Source organism: Ursus americanus, chromosome 3 (genome assembly GCF_024610735.1).
Source record: "Ursus americanus isolate L20-20 chromosome 3, mUrsAme1.1.p, whole genome shotgun sequence".
In the NCBI taxonomy this organism is placed as follows: domain Eukaryota; kingdom Metazoa; phylum Chordata; class Mammalia; order Carnivora; family Ursidae; genus Ursus; species Ursus americanus.
In genome coordinates, this window is record NC_142129.1 from 15274249 (window position 1) to 15300259 (window position 26011).

General features: G+C 35.4%; 1 protein-coding gene across 2 annotated transcripts in view; it reads right to left on the reverse strand.

Annotated features, from left to right (window-relative positions):
- Positions 1–26011, reverse strand: part of TRIM24 (tripartite motif containing 24) — a 92277-nt gene that overhangs the window by 14060 nt on the left and 52206 nt on the right. The window contains exons 5-10 of one of the 2 annotated variants that reach the window (XM_045792568.2): positions 23366–23482; positions 20413–20527; positions 17582–17728; positions 9955–10072; positions 7268–7434; positions 2078–2251 (exon numbers count right to left, since the gene is read on the reverse strand). In XM_045792568.2, coding sequence (XP_045648524.1) covers positions 2078–2251; positions 7268–7434; positions 9955–10072; positions 17582–17728; positions 20413–20527; positions 23366–23482 — 838 coding nt within the window. Of the gene's footprint in view, positions 1–2077; positions 2252–7165; positions 7435–9954; positions 10073–17581; positions 17729–20412; positions 20528–23365; positions 23483–26011 lie in introns of both variants that reach the window. The other variant, XM_045792567.2, reaches the window with a different exon arrangement.

Genomic DNA, 26011 nt, shown 5'->3' on the forward strand with positions numbered 1-26011 from the left:
CAATTTACTTCAAAACCTAATCAAAAAATACGAACACTTGATGATAGATGGATGAATAGATAGGTATGTGGAATAATAATTGAGCAGGCAAATAGAACAATTTGTCTCCTATACAACTCTTTCAATCTGTTGTGTTTGAAAATTTTCATAATAAAATACAGGGGAAAAGGAAAGCAACTAAGAGGTATCTCGAGACTATGCAAGGGAAAAAAAAAATCTCCAAACACGTCGTTTATATATAGACTATATTATATAGAGTGATAGTGTCAGCAGCATTCCAATTTTGAAAAATCTAATTTATATGCTTTACTGAAAAAATTGTGTAAAGAAACCTGTGAATGTCCTCTTCACCACCTACCCACCCCTCATATCCACCAATCCATCTTTTTCTTTTTCTATGGACCCTAATCCTCCTTCCCTCCCACAGAATAATCACAGTTACAGATAATGTATATCCTTCCAGGTTTATACATATTATGTATATATATGCACATCACCTATATGCCATATACATACGACAAAACAAATACACAACCAGAAAAATGAGATAATACCCCACAAAAATTCTAGAACATATTTTTTCCCACATACCATAATCACATATAGATTACTGCATTTTCTCAATAACTGAAAGTATTCTCATTGTGCAAGTATGCTACAGTTTATTAAATTAACCAACTGAAAACCAATTCCCCACTATATTTTCTAGTTTGTTCATTTATTCATTCATGTTTACATTTTTGACCAGGAAACATTTTAAAAAACATTCTTAGAATGTGTATCTACCCATTAAAAATAATAAATGAGGAAGAAGGAAAGTACACATTTGTGTAGACAGAACGCGCTAGATGCTTCTGTATATGTTAGCATTCAGTTTCAGCACAACTCTGCAAGGTACTCAATGTATAGTTGGGGCAAATGACATTTAAAAGATTAAACTTGAACAAGGTCACAAAATTATTAGGAAAGTAAACAGAATTTAAGGCTAAACTGTCACTTGGACCCTTTGCACCTCCCTCTACTGATGAAATATAGAGAGGTATGACTTTTATTTAAAAGTACTTTTATTAAATATTATTTAAGAAAGTTTGGTGATATTACAGCAAAGCCAAACTAATTATAACCACACGCACACACACAGTGTATTTTTTAGAATAGAATTTTCAGATCATTTGATTAAATGAATGTCACAGAATTGTGAAAATAGCATCATATTCCTTATTTTGGTCTTGGCAAAAAAGCTGAAAACTGAAATTAATCTACAAGTGTTAAGCTGGAAGACTGTTGACATAAGTTCTTTGAGAAGACAAAGAGAGAACTTTTACTTGTTAAAAAGTAATGTCGTATCTAAAAAATATTTTTACCTGAAGATATTAAGAGTATAAATATTAAACTTTACCAGATTTAATATAACCGTAAACATTAAACTCAATCATATTTACATGTACCCCATATTAAAACTGTCAATTTGTTTTTACAAAGTCTCCTTGTAACAATTTAAAGATTCGTTTATGTTCTCTTATAACCTGTACTTGTTACAATACTTCTGCCTTAATGAACTTGGCTAAAAGCTACACCTATCAGTATTGCCAGAAGTCATACCTATGACTCACTGATTATTCTGGGACTTCACTCCAATATCAACCTAAGTGGCTTGATTTCTCTTGTCAATTACATATCAAGACCTTTTCTCTTAGCTTTGTCTCTATAAGTCTGTGTATAATAAACTTGGTAACTCACATTTATTAAAAAAAAAAGAGGGGATGCCTGGGTGGTTCAGTCAGTTAAGCATCCAGGCCCTTGGTTTCGGCTCAGGTCATGATCTCAGGCTCCTGAGACTGAGCCCTGCGTCGGGCTCCACGCTCATCAGGCAGTCTGCTTGAGGATTCTCTCTCCTTCTCCCTCTGTCCCTCCCCACCACTCACAGGCTTTCTCTCTCTCAAATAAATAAATCCTAAGGGAAAAAAAAAAAAACAAAAACCCTTGCTCTTGTTTTATCACTGCTTTATCTATAAATTTAATGTGATTTGAAAATAGAGAAGCAGAACAAGAAGCTGAAGAAAGGAAATATATATACCTGTTTTATAGCCTGTTGAGCCAAAAAAGCCATCTGTAGTGGGTTGGGCTTTATTGCTTGTCGTGGCATGTTCTGGTTTGGTGGATATCTCAGCTGTTGAGGATGTGGAGGAAGAACTGGTCCATTGGGTTTGGGGCTGTGATTTTGAAAATTTATCAAACGTGGAGGGGGTTGCTGGAAGAAAGAAATTCAATTTAGTGACAATCATCTCTTGAAAGACAAATTATAGAGAACCCTGTAACTTTCACAGAAAGACAATACCTCTGTCACAGATGAATAATTTATTAATACTTCAATAATGGGTAGTACTAATACTACAAATATGGGGGAAGGAGGCAGCCTTCCAAAATGTATATAACTATGTGAAGAGTTTTATTAGGAAAGAGCCTTGGGAGGGGGGTTTCCAACTTTAAGTAGGTTACAAAAGGACCAGATGTAGGCCATATTAGGAAGTAGGGAAAATTTGTATTTGGTATCCTTTTAAGTCCCTGATGATTACATTTTGCAAAGAACCGCCCTCTTCAGATCTCCTAAAATAATGAGATGGTAGAATAATAATTGGTATTTACTGAGCAGCTGTTACATGCTAGGTACTGCTTTAAGGGCTTTACATGAGTTAACTCATTTAATCTTCACAACAATACTATGAGGTAGGGATTCTCTTCATTTTACAGAAAAGGAAACCGAGGTATAGAGAATTTAAATAACCTGCCCCAGATTAATGAAGATAATAAAAGATAAAGCTGGAACTAGAACTCAAGCACTCTGGCTCCAAGGTCTGCACTCTTAACCAATAAATAATGAATAATGAAAATAGTTATTAATATCATTTAAAAATTAATGAGTTTTAGATCTTACTGAGGTCAAACCATATGCCAGGCATTATGATTAGCATTTTACATGTGTTACTTCATTATTACCTTTCCCTCATTTTACAAATGAGGACACTAAACACTAGAAAGTTTAGAGAACTTGAAAAAGGTCACACAGCTAGTAAAAGGCAGCACTAGAGCTTTAATCCAGATCTACTCCGCCAAAGTACATCACCAAAACACCTGCTGGTGTGTAGCTGGGGGTTGATTAAGGTACTAAGTAGAGCTGAGAAGATGAATTTCCCTAAAAGAAAATAGATTTCAAATGGAAATCCTTCAAGAACAACATTGGTGCATTACATGACAGGGCAAGGGCTGGGGAGGCAAGCTTACTTTGTGCATAAAGGTTAGCCCTGGAAATTGAGACCAGTGTTCTAGAAAAAGGTAACCTTATATGCCAGTTGCAGTCTCGTGGTGAACCAGTTCTATGGTTGGCAACTTACTGCAAAGCAAGTACTTATTTTTAGCTCTCTAAACTGTATATGATTAGAACTTCTCAGAAAGGGAAGTTTCCATATTCACAAAGGGACAAACGTGAAATTTGTAGGGCTGAAGCAGCAGCATCTTAACTTTCGGTCCTTTGAAGGAAGACAACTATAAAATGTAACCCTGCCCTCTATTTTTGCTTTTCCTTTCTCATTTGTGAAATTTACTCTCCTTTCCTGGGTAAATGCTTCTCCTTCGCCTCTCTTACAAATTAGTTGGCACTGGGTTCACCCTCAGTAACTCTCAAGAGTGGCCAGCAATTACAGTTACGGACCCAATGAAAAATAGATTTAGATACTGTCTCAAGATCAAGGGAAATTCTGTAGGTGAAGAAGAGAAAAATAGTAGAGAAAATGTCATAACTGTACAGAAGCATAAGCCTGAAGCCATAGCAATTCTCTTCGATTTTTAAAGTTTTGTGACTTGAAGGGTTTTGTATCGAAGAAACACAAACAGAAAATAGTTGGGGAATTACAGTGGAAAGAGTGAAAAACTCCTAAATTTATCTAAGAGATAACTTTTTAAAAAGTGGGAAATCATCCAAAAGGGTCCTTAAAAGAGAATAAAGGAACTTACATTAGTCCTTTGCTACCCCACTCTCACAGCCCCACCCAGACTGAGATTTATACATTGATACAGTCAAGAAATGACACTTGATGCTAGAATAATGTACTCTGAGAAATCGGTGTCAGAGTGGATGTCAACCCTACCATCAAGGAGCTCAGTTTGGTAAGATGTGAGGTGATTTTTCCCCTCTCTCCTAAACTGTTAGAGTTGATTGTGTTAGACAGGGGAGGCAACTTTGAAGACTAAAGCTAGGAACTAGTTCTGAGCGTAAGAAAAAAAGCAAAAGCAGTGCTACTTTAATTAAATGGAATCAACTAATTTGCAAGGAAGATGCAGAAGGAAAAAAGAGACTAGAGAAATAACTGCGCATTTAAGCAAACTGACATATAAACATCATTATCCTCACTCTCACTCTAAGGACCTTTATGATTATAGGTTTTGGTTGTATTCTAGGTCAGTAGTTCCCAACTGTGCATAATAACCCTGAAGGATAGCAGATGTCCTTCTAACATTCATCCACTGTTCAGGAAAATTAATGTATATATATATGAATAAGAGTATCTCCACAGCAGTAAATCTGACTCAGGAGTGAGAACCCTTGCTGTGAATTATGTATAAAATAAGATAGGTGACACTGCTCCCTAACAACCTGCGATCTGTCCACTGGAGTAGACTGCATATTGCTGAATAAACAGATGCACAGTCTATCAAGTTTGTAGCACTTAGTTCTGTATCCTACCTCCGCATCACACAACTCTTTAACCATGCAGACTACATGGTTAACACTCAGAGGAAGAAGAAATAAGGAACTCTTATGTAAGCAATTTTTAGAAGTAGGCCTTTAAATTTACCTGTGTCCTATGGACAGATGTAGAGTACGATTTGAGCATACCCACAAAGCCAGAGGCACACACAGCCTCCTTATAGATGGGCACTTTCCCACAGTTCCATATAAATAAACTGGCAGAAAACTAAGTAGATAGCTAGGCAGAGCAGTGTAAAAGCTTATGGAGGAGGACAAATTGATGAGTGAAAAATGTTTGAGTGAGTATTTGGCAAAGAACACATAAAAATGAGAGATGAGAGGATGAAGAAGATTCAGGAGTTATTGAGAGTAGCAGAAAAACAATACTGTGTGAGGAAATGACCAAAAGATGTGAAAATTACTTTATTTCTAAGAGGGGAAATTAGGTTTCATAGTAGAGACTGTGTATTATACAGATCATATAGCAGTAAATCCTAGAGACGAAAAATAAGATCAAAAGCAAATTTCTGAGATAAGTAGGCCAAAGGCTCAGAGATCATTTTGTCACTGCTTATAAATAACAATGATAGAGGGACCAAGTTACATAGTATCTACTAACTGCCTCAGTTCCTTACTTCTTAGTGAAAAGGCAATTAATGCAAATAATGAATATATCCTTTTTTCATGTTAATAAACTTAAATAAAGATCACTTTTCTATCTCCCAGGCACTTAAGATAAATATTAATCATGCAGGGGCGCCTGGGTGGCACAGCGGTTGAGCGTCTGCCTTCAGCTCAGGGCGTGATCCCGGCGTTCCGGGATCGAGTCCCACATCAGGCTCTTCCGCTATGAGCCTGCTTCTTCCTCTCCCACTCCCCCTGCTTGTGTTCCCTCTCTCGCTGGCTGTCTCTATCTCTGTCAAATAAATAAATAAAATCTTTAAAAAAAAAAATATTAATCATGCAAGTGCTTAGCAGTAAGCACTCAACTCTCTCTTCTTTTCAAATTTATCTTTAGAAATCTTTTGGTACTCTTTGAAGTCTACCTGCAGTGTATCAGTCTGCAAAGGTAATGACAAAATTATTCCTCGATTTTCTTAAAATTCCAACTCTGTCAGTTGTGCTCCTGGTATCTAAAGTGTACAAGTCTTTTTCCATGGAGCACTCACCAAAGACCTCTTATATTCTTTGTTAATTACTTCCAGTGAAATCTACTGGGTATATTAATATTCCCTTGGATTTGACATGCCTTCTTAATCAAATTACTAGAAAGCCATAAGTCTGAAATAAATTGCTTTAGGTCTTCACAGAAGCAACTTAACAAAATCAGGATCTACCCATGTCCATAACTTTATTCAGGGTTGAAGTAAGAGCCCTATGAAGACTAGTGCCATGTTTTGTAAAATTGCTACAAAAAATACTATTATGCCATTTAATTGTTTTCATAAAGAACCATATTACACATTCCTCTTAGTGCTAGAAAAATACTAGCAAAGAGTTTCTTCCCTAGTTAACTGGCATGTTTCCTTTTTATCAAGTAATATAGATATTATATCTGTTTCTTGTTTTCTTTGGTTGAAAAAAAATTCTGATCTAAGTTTTGTTCTCAAGTAATAGGATTCTTAGCCTAGTTCTGCACACTTTGATTCTTATTAAACCCTGTTCCATTTCATTCATTTGTGTCAATCCATTTGAAGTATACCACTTCAAATCCTTCTCAGAAATAGGAAGAGTATAAATTAATAAACAAATGTAACTGTAAATAACAGTTGGTGTGAATTAATTAGACTTTACATTCCTGAAAACTTTTATTAAGTATGCCCGGCAGGACAGTGAAACCCTTATAACAGAGCATATAAACTTATCTTCAAAAATCAGATTAAAAGTAAATGGAATACTTCATATCTAGTAAAAATAAGAATGGTTCATGGAATACCTGCCCAGAAATAGAGTCTGAAGAAGGGAGATTTCTAGTGAACCATTCCCCAACCCTTTTCTATTGTTTTACCCTCATTTCTAACACATGTTGCGGTTTTCCTAAACACTGCATCCCCACAAAGACCAGATAACTGAAGTATGAACCATTCTGAAGCATTAATACAGGAATGATGAGTTACAGATACACAACTTTACCATCAGCAACAGGCGTGGGTTGTTTAGGAATGCAATCATTTATCCTCGGTTGTAATTTGAAGACAACAAAGAGTAGATGAAAATAGTTGTACCAGCTAAATAAACCAGTAATTCCTTTTTGAGAAGGACTAAAAACTAGCAGTTAAATCAGGGATACTTTTGATAAATTTTTATAAGTTCATATATTTATATCATAGATGACAGATGTCTTGGTTATTTTAAGAGATGCTGAATACAACTGTACTATAATTATCTAAGTTAGGACAGGCCTGCTTCCAAATTTACCTGATGAGAGATGGAAGGTTGCTGGATGGGCCCCTGCATTCTAGGGTTTGGTAAACCCACAGGTGCTGGCCTCCGTTGCACCTGTTGCCTCTGAGCCATTACCTGTTGCTGCATATGCTGGAGTCGTAATTGAGCTAGGCTGATCTGTGTTGGAAACTTGGATAACTGGTTTGAAGATAAACCACCTGGTGGCTGTGAATTCTGTTCCACGACAGGATTCTGCTTAGGCATTTGTGGCTGACTCTCTTTATCTTCAATTACTAAAGAACCTAATCAAAGAGAAAAAGTTAAGTTCTAAAGTTTTGGACAGTGAAATACTGTATTTTGTAAGGCTATTTTTGCTGAACTTCAAATTGCCAAGAAATTTTTTGGTCTCAGAAACACTCTACACTCTTAAAAAGAGAAGGCCCCAAAGAGTTTTTGTGTATGTAAGTTCTATCAAATTTTACTATATTAGAAACTATTAAAAAATTTTTTTACTTATTAATTCATTTAAAAATAAACCCATAACACATTTATGAAAAATAACTTCAAAAAAATTAGCGGTGAGTGGCATTGTTTTAGTATTGTTAAAAATCTCTTTACATGTCTCACCTAAAAGTTGAACTCTCCTGTTTTTGCATTATGTGTCATTATATATTGTTTGGATTGAAATATCTGAAGAAAACCGGCCACAAACAGACACATAGTTGGAAAAAGGGAGGCCTTGTGGTCTCCTAAAGGAACCTCATACTACATCTTGAGAACTGTTGTTGTTTATTAAAGCAAAACAAGCAAACCTGACATTGGTTCTAAGACTTCCGGAACATATTTCTGATTCTTTAGTATGAGCAATTCGTAATCTCTCAAGTTCCTTTTATCTTCACAGTGCATACTACGTCAGTTCTCTGATAGACAATACTTTGGCTTACAGTTACACTTTTAGAATTTAAAGGTGCTAAAGGTGCCTCTGAGTAGGTGTGATTAAAGCACAAGGCAAAGCTTGACTTCTTCAACAGTGGAGACTCAATTAAATGTTTGATTTACTAAGCATAAGCATCCCAAAAAATTATGGTTATCCTTCATTAAATACTCACTGTATGTTAGGCAATATAGTAAGTCTATGTATATCCTTAAGTCCTTTTAATAGATAAGGGATCTAAGGGTTCAGTCCTTCTAATAGATAAGGGATCTAAGTTGTATTGAACAACTTACCCAAACTCACCAAGACATTAACTGAATGTTCATCTAGATCAATATTCTTCCCTCGCACTCTTCAATTTCCCAGAAGCCACAGATAAACAAATTTGGGAAACTTATCTCCTTCTTAGAATATTTAAAATGCAAATCTCATTGTAAATGACAACTTAACACAGCTGTAAATGATAGCTCTGAGAAGTCTTACAGTAAAGGATACTGTTTAATTTTATTAAGGATTTTCACAAACTTCACAAATACAGATGCTGTTTTTATTTTGTTTCTGGCTGATACAGATTTATCTAAAACTATATCCACTTATGTGTGTATAGTTACACACACATTCTTAATTTTACCTATGTCTACATCATGTGATTTATAGTGTAAGCAATACGCTTATAAGTACATATATTTCTGTATATGACTACTTATATGGATAGGTTCTCTGTAGAGCTGAATGTGTGGTGGTTTAGTGGGGGAGGGTAAAAGATAGTTACTTATAAACACATTTTGTATTAAGAAGCTTCTTTTTAGTAATACAGGCGAGACTGTGTGTGATTCCAGTTGCCCGCTACCTATCAATACATACATTGCTGCATGCACTTTCAAACAGCCGCAGGGGTCACCTAATCACCATCCTTTTTGTTCTTCTGTTGTACGGAAGAGATTTGTGTAAGCTTATTGCTTCCTTTCTTGGTATATTATGACAGCACTGGCTCTCTCTCTTTCGGGCCATTTCTTCCTTTCCTACCCAGAATCTAGCCTAGGGAATGAGAGAGCAACCATCTTTGATGATTTTGAAACATAGTCAAAATCACAGTCAACCACACTGGTGGCTGATGAAGAATATATAGAGAATTCTTAAATTTCTGTTTCTATAGATTCCCTATGAGAAATTAAGAGACAAAAAGTGAAGACTACTTCTATTAGCAAATAATGTAGGGAAGCTAAAGTAATAACTTCCTCAACTGCCTGCAAAGGTATTTGAGCTCCTAATCTTACCAAAATAATAGTCTCCCTTTGTGATAATTCAGTGGGCTCCAATACTTAAAACTGGGGCACTTTTCTGCGTGCATGTTACACTCTAATTAGGAAGTTTAAAAATATATAGTTATTACATAAAAGGCAGAATAAAAAAATGAAAAGTCTTCCCTAGCGAGATCAGGCAAATAAACTCTTAGGCGCTTCATGACTGAGTATAAAAAAAGTAAGTCGATAAAAGAAATATTATTTTATCAGAAAATATTCCAAACACCAAAAATCCTGTTTTGATGGCAGTTACGAGTCAAAAGTTTTATTACCCCATTCTGATAAACCTATAGTTAACAATACAAACAAGATTCTATGGAAAAAAGAACTTCTAAATTCCAAAGTCTAGATACCCTGAGTCAATAAAAAGGATGTTCATATCATCCATTTACTTATATGTGTATTTGTATTCATGCACGTGTCACACATACACATAACATTAATAAAATACTTGCAAAAATTCCATATCTTCAAAACAAGGTAAGAAAAACATTTTGGGGGTGGAAGACATTTTCAATAACATAGCATAATCATTAAGAGTTCAGAAACAAAGGCACTTTGAGAAAAAGGACACATGTGCCTACCTAAATTGATAATATTTTGAGCCCAGAAACTAGGATCACAGTGAAACTGGATGGTATTGTTGGTCACTGGGGAAGCATCACACCTTGCTCGAAGAAGGTGCCGTAACCGGTATGTAATCTAGAAGAAAGGAGAGACAACTAAACATTGGTGTCTTTAATCAGGCAAATAATTTATTAAGTTCCCAGTAAATACACAAAAAACGGTCTCTGGTATGTATGCTAACACAAAATAACTAATCATATCTAAGTTATACATGTGGATAAGTTTTTTTTAACATGTGAAAAGTTCTGAGATATAATTCAATTAGTTATACTACTGAATATAAAACTGAGAAGTATTTTAAAGTGATAGGTTAAAGTCAGTTTTTTGAATTACGAAAACTTCAGAGAAGCACCAACTAAATATTTATAAAATAAATTTTAACACATTTTGCTCTTTTATGTATTTTACTTACTCTTTTAAAGAATTCAACATTTAGATTAGGGGGCTAATGAGTTATGGAAAGTACAAATTAATCTCAGCCCAAAACCAGGCCTGCTAGGGATGGTTCTCCTTGCGCCTGTGTTTTGAATCTCATGTCATGACACCACACGCACCCACCTCCTTCCGCACTGCAGTCCTCAGTGAATACCTGGTCATTCTCCCTCAGTCCTTGAATAATTTAGTTCCTGGCTCATTATCACCATCTCTAACATTACTCTTGTCATAATTCTTGATGATTTTAATATCCAACCAGCTGATCCTTCTTTCCAGCTTCCTCTAGTGCCCAGGTACCAATAATCCTATAAACCTTAAGGGTCCTGTGTTTGCTCTTATAATTTTTCCCTATCCTTTGATCTCACCTCACCATTAACCTTACCCACCTGAAATCCCAGGGCCAATCACCATAACCACCTTGCAGATACCCTCAATACCTCTTTCTCTCACATACTCCATCAGATATATTCCCTTCCCTCTCAACCTTTCTCCAAACAAAACAAAACCACCCTGGTTAAACCCAACTTTTGCCCAGATATAACTGGACTAATAAACACATCACAATTTACTTCAGGTTGGCCCCTAAGCTTGACTGACTATCATGACATTTTTGTGGTACTTTACTTCCCTACTCTCCTAGATGACTACCCAAATTTTCCTCTCACATCTCTAACACCTCCTTCCTCTCCCATTCTCAATCTCAGCTGATGATTTTGCTTATGATTTTAGTGAGAAAGCAGGAACAATCAGAGATCATCTACAAATTCTCACCACTTGTCAGTATTAGTGTTCCCACCTATTATAATGGATTAAATGGCCATGTTTCCTTTTTTTTTTTTTTTTAAGATTTTATTTATTTGAGAGAGAGTGAATGAGAGAGAGTGCATACACACAGCTGCGGAGCTGGAGTGGGGGGATGGGGGTGTGTAGAGAATCTCAAGCAAACTCCCCCACGGAGCACGGAGCCTGACATGGGGCTTGATCCCAGGACCCTGAGATCATGACCTGAGCTGAAATCAAGACTCCTAAGCTTAATCAACTCAGCCACCCAGGTTCCCCTAAATGGCCATGCTTCTAAAGCCAGTCCTCCCATTTGTGCAACAGTACCCAACCCTTCCTGCCTACTCACAGACACTGCTCAGCAATTTTCTTCCTTCTCCTGTACCACGTAAGCTTCCATTTTACTGGATCACTCTTATCAACGTATAAACATGTTTTAACTTTTCCCAGCTAAAAACAAAACTCTTGACTCCTTTTCTCCTACCATCCACTGCCCCATTTTTCTGCTCTTTTTTTTACAGCAAACTCTTTAAAAAACTCATCTATTTTTACTCCCCCCCGTTCCCCTCCTCCCATTCCTTTCTGAAACCATTTCCTTCACTTGGCTTTCAGCATACTACACTCTCCTCAAGGTTTTTCTTTTATTTTACCAGTTGCTACTCTTTGGGGCCACTGAGAATAGGTTTGGGTTCCAATGCACCATCACGGCCTCCAGTGTTAGTTCTTTCAGTCTTGCAACTGCCCTCTTTTCTCCTATACCCACATAGTTTTAGTGATCTCATAGAGTCTCACAGTTTAAATGACTCCTTAATTTGTATCTCAAGTCTGGATCTCTCTTTTGAACTTGCACTTCCAACTGCTCAGTCAGCATCTCCACCTGGTTGTCTGACAGGCACCTCAAATTTAATATGTCTGAAAGGGAACTTCTGATCTTTCTCTTCAGGTCTGCTTGTCCTATAATCTTCCCCATCTCCATTATTGGCAGCACTACTTTTCCTACTGCTTAGTTTCTGGTTCTTTTCTTTTTCTCAAGCCCTACATTTAAACCTGTCAGTAAATCCTACTGGCTCTATCCTTATGGATAACCTACCAGTTTTCCCATCAACTCTACTAATTCTCCTGCTACCACCTTGGAAAAGCCACCTTATTGCAGTAAGATTCTAACTGGTCTCCCTTATTTCTCCCTTGCCCTCAACTACCTATACTCTATTTGCAACAGCCATAGTGATTAGAATATAAATTGTATAGTATCCTCTTTCTCCTCAAGTCCCCCTGTCCAATGGTTCCCCATCTTACTCAGATTAAAAACACAGTCCTCATAATGAACTACAACGCTCGGACTTTGCATTATTTCTCTGATCTTACTCGTACTACTTTCTGCTTTCTGCTCCTTCACTCTGTTCCGGCCCCTAAGGCCTCCTTGTATCCATATCACAAAAACTTCCACCTCTATCTTTGCACTTGCTCTGCGAGAATTTACTTCCCTTGCGTATTTACTTCCCACAGGGCTTGCTTCCTCACTTCCTTCAGTATTTGCTCAAATATCACTACAATCCCTACCCCAATGTTCCCAATGTTCCTTTCCTTAACTTTTCTCTAGAGCACTTAAAACCATGTCACAGTATACATATTTTATTTCAGTACTGTCTCTCTCCACTAAAATGCAACTGCTTGAGGGCAAAGATTTTATTTTGTTTTCTGTTCTCCCAGTGCTTAGAATGCTGCCTGATATATAGCAGGTATTCAATAAGTGTTGAATAAATAAATTTGCTTTAGTTGCTAAATTATTTCCAGCAGCTATAATAAATTCTGAGTAAAAAACCATGAACTTATTTTGCGACTACGTGGAATACATGGCACACTGTGTAGCAAACGGTGTTCAACACAATGTTCTTCTCCCTAAGTTTTTCTCCCTTTAATTTTTTACATCCTCTAACAGTTCTCACTGTAAAATTGCTAACCAAAATAATTATTCCAAGAATTTTCCTTCATAAAGACACTCATGTTTTATCATTTCCCAAAATTTAATCATTTTGAAATAATTTTAAAATCGTAGAAAACTGAAATCTTCACCCAGATTTCCCAACTGTTAATGTATTAGCACATTTGTTCCAGCGCCTGCCCAACTGCTTCTGCAAACGTACACTATTATTACTTGTCTTTTTCTAAACCTTTTGACAGCGAGTTGCAGACATGAGGTTCTGTCTACCTCAAACACTCCAGTGAGTGTATCTTAAAACAAAGACCCTCTAACATGAGCAGCAAGTTCCAAATTCCAAAAGCAGGTTTGTCACAACATTACATTCCAATCCAAAGACCTCATTTAAATGGCAACTCTCCCCACAGGGTCACTTCCCAGAATGCTATCAAGGAATACAGATTGTATTTAGTTGCCATGTCTCTGCAGTTCCTTGGTCATTCCCTGTCATCTACGTCCTTGATGGCTTTGAAGAGTTCGGGTCTTATATTCTGCAAGATGACCTTCAACTCAAGTCTGAGTGTAGTTCTTCCTGATCAGACTTAGTAAAGCATTCTTGTCAGGAATTCCACACAGATGATAATGTGCATTTCTTAGTATATCAGATCAGGAAGCTCAGGATGTCAATCTGTCCCACAACTGCTGATACAAATCCTCATCACCCGGCAATTTTGGTGCCCAGTTTCTCCACCTTAAATTCACTGGGTTTCCCCCTTTGTAACTGATTAGTATTTTGCAAGAGGTATTCTAGGATTACACTGAAACTCTATTCCATCAATTCTCTACTCACTAGATTAGTATACTTTGATGACTCCTTAACTACAAGAGTGACCAAATGTGCTTCTTCATATCTACTTATTCTTTCTACATTTATTGACTTACATTAGGACATAACATTTCCCTTCTTTATCATTTATGTAGAAAAATGGTTAAAATCAGAAATGTGAGCACTTTCTTAAAAGAAAATCAGCTCTAAATAAAGGGAACTACGAGGTAAATCCCTGGGGACATACCTTTCCCTCTTTCGAGTACTAAGCTGTAAATCCCTTATTTTGCTGTTGAGAAGCTAAAAGACACAATTTATTTACAACTCAGATAGCTAGTATCTACCTGCTAATTAAGTTGTGCCAAGGTCTAAAAGTAGTATCAAACTCGGGCAAACTCTACTTATTAACATTTTTTTTCCTGATGTATTTTGCTGTCAAGATGTAAGAGCTCTCTTACCATTGAATTATTTCTTGCTTCCTTCTAAATTATGTAAGGATAAATTCAGTGTTAACAGGCTGACAGAAGAATCCTGTGAAAATCTTTCAAAATATATTTAAAACTGGACTTCTGAAAAGATTCCACTGTTGCCCTGGGTTTTGTTTTTCATTGACCATAATTCCTATAGCAAAAAAATGAACTGAGAACTGCAAGCTTGGAATTTCAGACCTGCAAGGCATTTCTTCTTATTTTTTAAGCACATAAAAGCCATCATTTAAAGGATAACCTGAGTAAACAAGGCTATATGTACCAAGCATAAGAACTATGAAGAACAGAGCTGTAGAATATAGCAATTTTCAAATTTTGAGGTTGGAAACCCTTATAAGTGTTTACAAATAATCATGAGCCTCAGCTCTATATGCATTACAGGCAAATTATTTTATTAACTACATTGGCTACTGATAATGCCTTAAAGACCCACTTGGATTCCATAGGCTTTTAAAAATTTGGAAGAAATGATTTAGTCAATTAGGTATTGGTTCCTTATAATTGATTCCTTATAATTTGCTGAACCCATTTTCTCCTATATATAAAATAAAACAATCTCCCTCTCTCCTATGTCAAGAAATCATTGTGCAGATTAAGTAATTCCATCTTCTATTTTTATTGTTTCCTCTTGTTATAATCATAGTAAACAAAATCATAGAATTAGAGAAATTTTTAAACAGAAGAGATTAAGTATCTGATTGTATGAATGTCTTCTTACATATATGTAAAAACAATATTCAATATTCCTAATTTTTCATTCATAACTGAAAAAGGACAATTCTCTCATTTTCTTTTTTTGTTTCACTTTCAGAAAAATATTCAGGAAAACAGAAGATATGTAGTATATATAAGCTGTTTTTCATTACATCAATATAGCACTTTAAAAAAGAAAAAGGAAAAAAGACTCAAGAAAGAGTACATCATTGAATATTATGAAAGAAAAAAATTCTAAGAGTGAATACAATGCATGATTAGGAATAGCTGTAGAAATAGTTACAAATCAGTTTTTAATAAGTCTTGAACTCAATATTTGAACCTAGTTTATAGAAGTTTATCCAGAAGTACATTTCCTTATTTCAAAATGGTCACAGAAAAATTCTGCCACTTGATTCCAGAAATGGAACAGGTGAACAGAAAGCTGATTTGGATGCATCCTAATTTGATTTTGAAGGATAATTCTCTGTGGAATCCTTAATAAAATGAAGGTAAGTTAAACTGTTTTTGACTTCCAGTGGCTAAGTATCTTCAAGATCCTTGCTACTAAAGGCATGGTTGACAGACTAGTGGCATTAGCACCTCCCAGGAACTTGTGAGAAATACAGAATCTGGCTCCACTCCACAACTATTAAACTAGAATCCTCAGGTGATTAGTGACTAAATATCTTCAGTAGCAAGGTTATAGATTACTATCAAAATTGTTCATCTAATAACACAGCCACTCTTCTGTAGCAAATAGGGTTGAAATATACAGTACCATATATGAATGACAGAGTAAACAATGTACTGTGGACAAGAGAAACACAGCCTCTAAGCTCAGGTGTCCAAGATAGAATTCTGGTTATACCTCTTAATTGTGTAACCTTAGGCGCGTGACTTAACTCTGTGCCTTGGTTTCATCATCCATACAATAAGGGTGGATAGGTATACCTAGCTTTTTTTTTTTTTTAAAGATTTTTTTAAAAAAAAATTATTTGAGAGAGAGAAAGAAAGAGCGCGCAGATGCGCACGAGGGCGCATGAGGGGGGATGGGAGAGGAGAGGCAGGGGAAGAGTCTTTTTTTTTTTTTTTTAAGATTTTATTTATTTATTTAACAGAGATAGAGACAGCCAGCGAGACAGGGAACATAAGCAGGGGGAGTGGGAGAGGAAGAAGCAGGCTCACAGTGGAGGAGCCTGATGTGGGGCTCGATCCCAGAACGCCAGGATCACGCCCTGAGCCGAAGGCAGACGCTTAACCGCTGTGCCACCCAGGCGCCCCCAGAGGAAGAGTCTTAAGCAGACTATGAGCTGAGTGTGGAGCCTGATGTGAGGCTCAATCTCGTGACCCTGAGACCATGACCTAAGTCGAAACCAAGAGTCAGAAGCTTAACTGAATGCGCCACCCAAGCGCTCCTAGGTATACCTAGCTATAAAAAAATGACCCAGCAATTGCACTACTAAGTAGTGCAAAGGATACAAAAATTCTGATTCTAAGGGGCACATGCACCCCGATGTTTATAGCAGCATTATCAACAATAGCCAAATTATGGAAAGAGTCCAAATGTCCACTGACTGATGAATTGATAAAGATGTGGTGCATATATACACAATGGACTATTACCGAGACATCAAAAAGAATGAAATCTTGCCATTTGCAATGACATGGAAGGAACTAGAGAGCATTATGCTAAGTGAGATAAGTCAGTCAGAGAAAGAAATACCGTATGATTTCACTCGTATGTGGAATTTGAGAAACAAAACAGATGAACACAGGGGAAAGGGGCGAAAAAAGAGAGGGAGGCAAACCTTAAGAGACTCGTGATTATAGAGAACAAATTGAGGGTGGATGGGGGGGAGGCGGGCAGGGGATAAGCTAAATGGGTGATGCAGATTAAGGAGGGCACTTGTTCTGACGAGCACTGGGTGTTACATGTAAGTGATGAATCACTGAATTCTACTCCTGAAACCAATATTACACTATATGTTAACTAACTAGAATTTAAATAAAAACTTCAAACAAACAAACAACACCCCCCCAAATTATGCATAAGTTTAAGAGAAATATTACATGGAAAATGCTTAGAATTAGTGTCTGGCACACTATAGATGATCAGGAAGTATTTACTATTATCATTATTTTTAGTATTAAGTTCAATAGCCACTGAGAGAAAACCTGGAAAAGAACAAAACAGGAAAGACAATGGTAGAGTAAAACTGAAGTTATACCTAAACCATGGCAGTTAAATATATTTTTTAAAACCAAAATATTTTGATCAATTAAAACTAGAAATAGGTAAAAAAAAAAAAAATTAGAAATAGGTAAAGGGCAATGAAGTACAAAGAGACTAATGAACATTTCTGAATTTTAAGTATTCCAATAACTGCACTGTTTCTCTGTGTTTTGATGGTACGTTAAGTGCATTGCTCAGTGTATCTCACCAGTCGCTTGCTATAAAGTAATGCTGTACTGCTGCCACTGGAAACTGCCCATTTAGAAAAATGCATGACATGTTCCAATTGTTTAGAAAGTCCAGCCACTTCCTGTTGTTGTTGCATAAGTTTCATGCGATGGTCCTTTGCAAGACTCTGAAAAGAAGAAAATTTCAAAATTTGTCCTGTATATAACACATTTTAATGGTCATTTTCAGATTACCGAATTAGAATAACTGCCACCTGTGAGAACCCAAATGACAGAAACTTAAAATATCCTTAGTGTTTTTTTCTCCTTTAGTATAAAGGATCACTCTCACTGTCACAAAACACTGTGCCCCAAACACTGCAGAGGTTCTGCTGCTGCCACCATCATCACCACTGCCATCACTGTCTCCACACACCCCCACCCCAGGCCCTTGGTCTAGTCTGACATATTCTGGAATTTAGGTGTCTGTTCATGCAACTTCCAATATCCAAAAAGGGCCAAAAGCCATGGATTGATTATGATACAGTAAATGCCTGTTAAATTCAATACTCACAAATAAAATAGATATATTATCCAGCAATCTAATAAAATTACCAGATCACACAATTTGTGCAATCGCAGGATTTCACTTTTCAAGGCATTAACTAGTCTTGACTGCAACCACTTTGTGCCCAGTCATGCCATATGGTAGACAACACTCATACTTTGTATGTGGTTAGAAAAGGACAGGATTTTTGTCTACTGAGAATTACCTTGGCAGCCAATTGATAAAATGAGTAGAGGTGCCAATGCATTCTCAGAAAAACTACATAAAAGCAGAATACAGAATATCTCTAAGCAAAGAACACAAGAAAGAACACAGATTAATCAAAAGTAGAGAGCACTGGGGGTGCCTGGGTGGGTGGCTCAGTCTGTTAAGCGTCCAACTCTTGGTTTCAGCCTAGGTCATGATCTCAGGGTCCTAGCATAGAGCCCTGCGTCAGACTCTGTGCTCATCGGGGAGTCTGCCTGGGATTTTCCCTCTCCCACTGCCCCTCCCCCTGTTTGCACATGTATGTTCTCTCTAAAATAAAGAAATAAATCTAAAAAAAAAAAAAAGAGAGAGAGAGCACGCTGAACTTGGGTTATTTTAAAGTTCTCTATCCAAAAGTCTTTGTCTGCAAGGAAAGGGGAAGACAATAGAGTTTTCTACTGATCCTGAAGTTTAAAAGTAAAATTGCTACACTCCACTATGGATTTACATTCTCATTTTAAAAAAGGAACCTAGATCCTGTCTCTAGTCAGTTTCAAATTTGGAAAATACACAGGTGCTGAAGTGAATTAAGGGAAAAACTGCAATGATGGGTCAATAGCTTTGTCACGTCTAATTTAAGTTTAGAGATTACTTACTTTTTACAGAGGTCAGAAATAGCCTAAATGTTTCTTTGGAGACATACTAGAAAGAATATAAGTTGTGTTGACTTTGGGAGAGGTTGCATATTGATAACAAGAAGCCCTAGTTACTAGGGTCTTCTATGGTAACAACTATTTGGGCCGATTTCTGGATTCTTAGATAAAAGTGGCTACATTTGTTTTAGGAGGAATTTGTGAACTAGGAGAATGGATATGAGGACTAGAGGCATATTTAAAAGGTGGTACAAAAACTATAAGTCAATAAAGGTGATTACAAATAATACCGATGACCAGGTTCATTCCTAGAGATTTGGGATCTGGTCATCTTTTGTTATCTTCAAGAGATTCTGATTTACAGAGAAGTCTGGAAAGAGCCACAGCAATGCATGCACTGCTAATCTCTAAGAAAGCAAATCTAAGTGATGTCTGATTTTAAGCAGAGCTTGGAAAACTTTTTAAATTGTGTAAATGCTTCTATTGAAAAAAAAAAAAAGTCATAGAACCTTGAAAACATAGTTCCCGTAAGTGAGGTTGCCTGGACAGAACACTTCTTCGCTAAGTAACTATCTGTTTCCAAAGAACAGAGAATTATTTTAGTCTTTGTTTCCTGTATGTCTGATAAACCATGGGAATGACCATGCTTTCCCAGGAGGGATAGGACTCTCTGACAAAGACCTTATAATTTTGTCAACTACAAAATAAAGAGTTTGAACTAAATTATTTCTAGGAGTGTTGTTTTTTTTCATCTTTAAACATTAGAATTCTTATTCTCTTCTCATTGTAAATTGCTGCTTTACTGTGAATTCTTTCTGCACCAATATACTAAAAGAATACTAAAATACCATGCAATTAATACTATATTAACATACCATGAAGAAGTTGTAACTTCCTATTACTTGGAGTCAAACACTGACTTTGGATCCTGACCTTCATGAGTGTAATAAAGCCCATGAAGACCATAATATCTTTCTTACTGTGGTGAGAAACAATTATCCTAAGTGTCTTGAGCATCCCTCGCTACATACTGCTTTCAGTTAAGACTATAAAATGTTGAAAGCAGTAGGCACATCCTTTTACCTAATTTCTCATAAGGTTAAATGTGTATGTTTGAAAATGAAATACAGCTTTGTTATCGTTCTAAAAATTTTTGCTCAATTGTACCGCTTTGGGGACCCAAAGTTGTCACTTCAAAGAATCTAAAATGATTAATCTCTTCAACATTTACAGAGCTCCTTCTTCAAGCATGGCATTGTGCTTTGTGCTACCAAGCACACACTAAGCCATAAACTGTCAGGTACAGTGTAGAACCTGGCAAAAGAAAACCTGGGAACGGAGAAGTAGTACTGAGTCATAAACGGGAACAACTGTATGAAAAAGGCTAGGATTCCAAATTCAAAAATACATGAGAAAATACTGTATTAAATTGTTACAACATACTGTCCCATTAATAGTAACTTACCTCAAGCTGATGCAGTAGAGCTTTTCCTTTTTTATTTATTTCTACCATCAATGTAAATATAGCAACTTTAATATCCTGTTCCACCTGCTTTTGATTTTGATTTACTTCAATTATCCTGAAAATTAAATGAAAGGGGGAAAAATCTAAAATCTAAGGCAGAAGATTGTTTTATAATATTTAAAACTGTTTTTTTTTTAATGTCTAACTTAGGCCAAAATGTTTTCAACTCTTAAAAGCTCAGCTGTTTCTAAGGGTCTTTCAGTTTAAATTGACTTTCTTGAAGATGACATAGCAGAAATGTAATTCTTCTGAAAGACAGAGTTACTTAATTCAATCTTAAAATCAAAATGTATAAAATTGCAAGAGAATGAACACATTTTAAGAAAATATGGTTTGGAAAGATCATGATGAAAATCATCCAAGAAAATCAATACTTGGCCTAAAAGGATGGACCAAAAAAAAAAAAAAAGATTTATAAATAAGAAAACCATGACTCTGAAAGTGTTCGATTGTATCCACTGTAACTAAGAAGTAGGAAAGTGTAAATGTGTCACCCTTAGTCATCTGAACTGCTACAGCATTCATTATATTTGCACAGAGGCAAAGAGAACAATAGTAGTTTGCTACTTTTAATAACACATTTGTCTTTAAATAAGCAGCTAAATACTACTTTATGTTTCATCAACCACCATGTATAGTTTCTCCTCTAAGAAAATGGAATGCTGTTTTTCATGGAGATTGAGATAGAAAGAAAATACATAGCATCACACCAGGCTATCTTACAGAAGCAGAAGAGGATAATGGGACACCCACTAAACATTTGAGATAAATTAAAAGTTTCATTTCTCCAGTCTGCTTCTCCAATAGTTACCCACCGAAACTTAAAACCAATAGGGCATAGATTTTATTCTCTGTTGCAAATTCTTTAAGGTGGTTAACTTCCACCAATATTGGCTATAAGATCAACTCAGACAGACCCGGGAAGCAAACAACCCCTTGAAACAAAACAAAATAAACCCTCCAAAACTAATTTAAATCCTCATGATAGTTGAACGTGATGAAAAACGGACAAGCAATGCTGTTTGCACATGCATAAAAATGAATTAATACCAAAGTAAGCCAGCCCAGTAAATGTAATCCTTTTATAGTCAGGTAGTCTATAGAGATTATGAGCAATTAGCACCTAATCCAGGGATTCTTTAAGTCTTACCACAATTCAAAAACCAAAATCTTCCCATTCAATAATGTAGGACTTTGTAAAAACAGCATAATTCACTAACAGAAAGGTAAAAAAAACAAATTTGGAGAATTCACACTACCTGATTTGAAGACTTACTATAAAAAGCCACAGTGATAAAGGAAGTGGGGGTACTGGCAAAAAAGAAAAACACAAGGGAACAGAACAGAGTTCAGAAGTAACCTTATACATATGTTGTCAACTGATTTTCTACAAAGGAACCAAGGCAATTGAATAGCAATATAGTCTTTTAAACAAAGGGTGTAGGACCAAATGGACATCCGTATGTTACAAAAAAGTGAACTTTGGCTTATAGCTCACACAATATACATGAGAGAATAAGATAAAAGTCAAGAATACATTTTGTCAAGGGTGGATCTTTTACACAAATTTATTTTATAGTTGCTACCATTTGCCACTTAGATGGTAAACGCCTAGAACTATCTTTCTTCATCATTCCATAAATATCCTTTACAAATTTTCAACTACTCAGATAATAAAAATAGTATTGTGATTAGAATATGGTAAATGAAACAATACTTGGTTAATACAGTTATTATGTGAAAGAGAAAGGTAAAATGAAATGAGAGCTGATAAGAAGAAAAACAAAAGACACACAATAGAACTGTTATTATCACAGTGAATAAAAATGGGTATAATAATAATACCGAAGCATCAAGAAGAGGGTAAATTATGTATAAGAATATCTTTAAAAGAATTCAGTTAAACCAGGGAATTCCTTGGAAAAAATTCCCACTGTAGCCATGCTCCAAAATGACAAGTGTAACACATTATGATGATTGGTCTTAAGGAAGATGAACTGCAAAAGACTTTTTCTCCTTGAGTAACATTCAAATCCCCTGTGAGGACTCTCTTATTCAGGCCCTTTCTAAAAAGCATGTCTTGATTTATTTAGGTAGTGATGGGTTTCTTTTGTATGCAAAACAACAAAAGAAGGGAGATATGGGATTTTGGGGATTTCATAGGTGTTTTAAAGGTTGTAAGTGTCAGTGTGGGTTCCAAATGGGATAAAAAAGTGCGGAGGCTAGACAAACTCCCTCTTTCATGTGGAGGTTAGTGGTTTACTCCCCTAATTACTGAATTATGAGATACGAGCCTTTGGACATTTAAGAGGACTCCTATGGAAAACAAAAAGTGTAACAAGTAATACGTAGAAACATATGTAAGTATTGTATCTGATAAGGAATAAAAGGTGTGTGAAACCGTTTAATGATCCCTGTCTCCTGGTATCCTAAGATCTCTACTTTATTGCAGTTAAAAGATGACAGCCCAGAGAAGGCATCTCAAAATCTGCCAACATTTAAAAAAGCAATTATATCTATATAACCAAGTATTAAAGTATTTTACAATACAGGCAAAAATAGTTTTGTTTTTAAATCCTGACATTTCTTCAAAATTTGAAACACCAGATAATTATAAATTATCAATACCTGTCAGATAAACGAGACATTACTCAATGTAGTTTATTACCATAACAGTTTTGAAATTTCATGGCTGAAAAGAATGCTTTCCAGCCCAGTTTCCAGAAACCCAAAGCTTCTGGAGAAGTCTTATGAACTATGTGTTACTAGAGCCATCTACAGCTTACTTGGACCTATTTCACCATGAGCTAAGTAAAATGTCTGTTCTAAGAGTGAATATACTTAATATGTTATATAAAGATGATTTTTTATAACACCACAAATGTAAATTTACCTGTTTTGGATCTGATTTCCTGTGAATTTTATGTATTTTGTTTTTTCCATCAGTTTGGTGATTAGTGTATCTATGATCACTTTCTGATTCTGAAAAGCTTCTTCTATAAATTGGTATCTGGAAAGACAAGTGAACAAGCCAATTATTTCAAGCTAATATATCTAAAATGAGGAAAAGCCCCCACATAGAAACTATTTAAGATAACAAGATTATAAAAGACATAAATAATAATATTCCTTAAAAACAAACTCTAATATATCCCTATAAGGCAGGTTTTTCATGCTCTCAAAATTATCCCTAAGAGGGAGTCTTTACAGATATTATTCATGGATACTCTAAATTATTTTGGAAAATTGGGGAAGATACACATCTATCATTCATAGTTTTAGAGTCTTAGAGAGCTCACTTGGCTGACCTGGCAAAAAGTAATCACAGATATTTAAGTAGATTTATTTACTATTTTGCAATTTCATAATTATGAGAGTTTGATGCTGTAAACATACATGTTAAAGATCACTTTTAAACATTAGGTAGTTGTGCCACAGAGGTCACAAATATATGCCTTTGGGAAAAATGGGAAGAGTAAGAAAAACTCTTGATATTATGCCTTGTATGCAATAAAGCTTCAAGCAACATAAAACACAGCACTTTAAAAAATTCAACTTGGGAGTCAACATGATAACCTCTGATGAACTATGTAGATAACTCCAGGGAAACAGTAATGTAGAAGATAACCAGTTTTATTAATTTTTCATAAAATGCAAAAAATACAGTATTTTACATAATAGGATTTAAAGTGCAAGCACACTTAAATCAGTATTATAAATAGGGTTGCCATCATTAGAAAAAAAGGGGAACACAGTTAATTCTGTTGGATTTCCTTAGTACATAATGGCACTCCTTGGGATCCTGGTACAGTGTAACATTAAATGAAATGGTCAAAATGGTCATTGTTATCTCGTTCCTAAACTCAAATCTAAAAACTTTTAATATTCCAGTTATGGTGTTTTCTAGTTCTTTTTATAGATAACCTTAATTAGGTTTAGGAAATTTCCTTTATTCCTTGTTTGCTAAGATCTTCTTCCATGGGTGCATTTTTTTTTTTTTAAACAAATGTTTGTTTCTGTCTATTGAAATCATCATGTGTTTTCCCTTCATTCTTTTAATATGAATTACATTAATGATTTTCAAATGTTAAATGAACTCTGAATACCTAAAACAAAGCCAACTTGGTTGCAATTATATTGTCCAAAAATCACAATACTGCTGGATTTGGTTTCCTACTTTTATGTCTTAGAATTTTCATATTCATTTCATGGGTTAGACTAGTCTGCCATTTTCTATTTTCATTCCCCATAAAACAAGTTGGAGAGAATTCATTCTTTCATCATTCTCTGGACAAGGTTGTATGTATTTCAGGGTGTTATTTTTACCACACCTATATTGTTGATGCATCAATTAAGTCATCTGGGTCTGTAGTTTTCTTTGTGAGAAAGTTACAAATTATGGATTTACATTAAAGGCCTATTCTGATTTTCTAGCTTATCTTGTACTAGTTTGGTAAGTTTTATTTTCTAAGAATTATCCTCTTTCAAGTAAAAATTTTCAAATCTATTAAAGATATCCTTTTCATAATTTTAAATGCCTTTACAGATGTGTTGATGCCCCATTTTTGCTCCTGGTATCAGCTGGGTGGGCCTGCTCTCCGTCACTCATAAAGGAATTTGTCAATTTACTAGTCTTTGAATGATTTGATTTTTGACTTTACTTCATTAATGTCTGCACTTATCCTTATTATGTCCTTTTCCCCACTTACTTTGGGTTTAATATACTCATTTTTCTAATTTGAGATAAATGTTTAGTGCATTTACTTTTTATCCTTACTTTCTACTATACACATTTCATGATATGTATTTTCCTCTCATCATGGCCTTAACAATATATTTAGGACATTATTTCCACTATCATTCAGATAAAAATATTTTCTAATATCCACTGGGATTTCTTCTTTGATGCTTTATTTACATTTATTTCTCACTGCTTATTTTGAAATAATTTCCAAGTAAATCTGCAATGGTACAGAGATCTATACCTTTATACAGCTTAGTTTTTCAAATATTGACTCATCAAAGCTCTTCAACACCTTAATAATCAGTATGCATTTCCTAAACACCGGGTATTGTTATGCAACCACGGTATAATAATTAAATGTAAGAAAATGGACACTGAGATAATACTTTCACCTACTCTACACATCATATTCTAGTTACATCACTTGTTTCAGTCCATGTCCTTTAAATCACTTTTCCCCTTCTAGTCCAGGCTGCAGTATGGGATCATGCATTGCTGCATTTAGCTTTCATACGAATTTTATTTCCTCATTTTCAAATTTTTGGAGAATTTTCTCATCTATTATTATCTTCTAGATTTAATTGCATTGAGTTTATGCAAGACTTTATATGATTTTAACCCTCTGAAATTTAAGACTGCCCTGACATGTGGTCAATTAAATTTTTTCTTTTGATGTTTGAAAATAATATGTATTATTAGGTACAGTGTTCCTTAATATCCACACAGTCTTTGCTAATTAGGTTATTTGAATCTTACTGAAATATCCTGATTTTTTATTTGCTTATTTTGTCAATT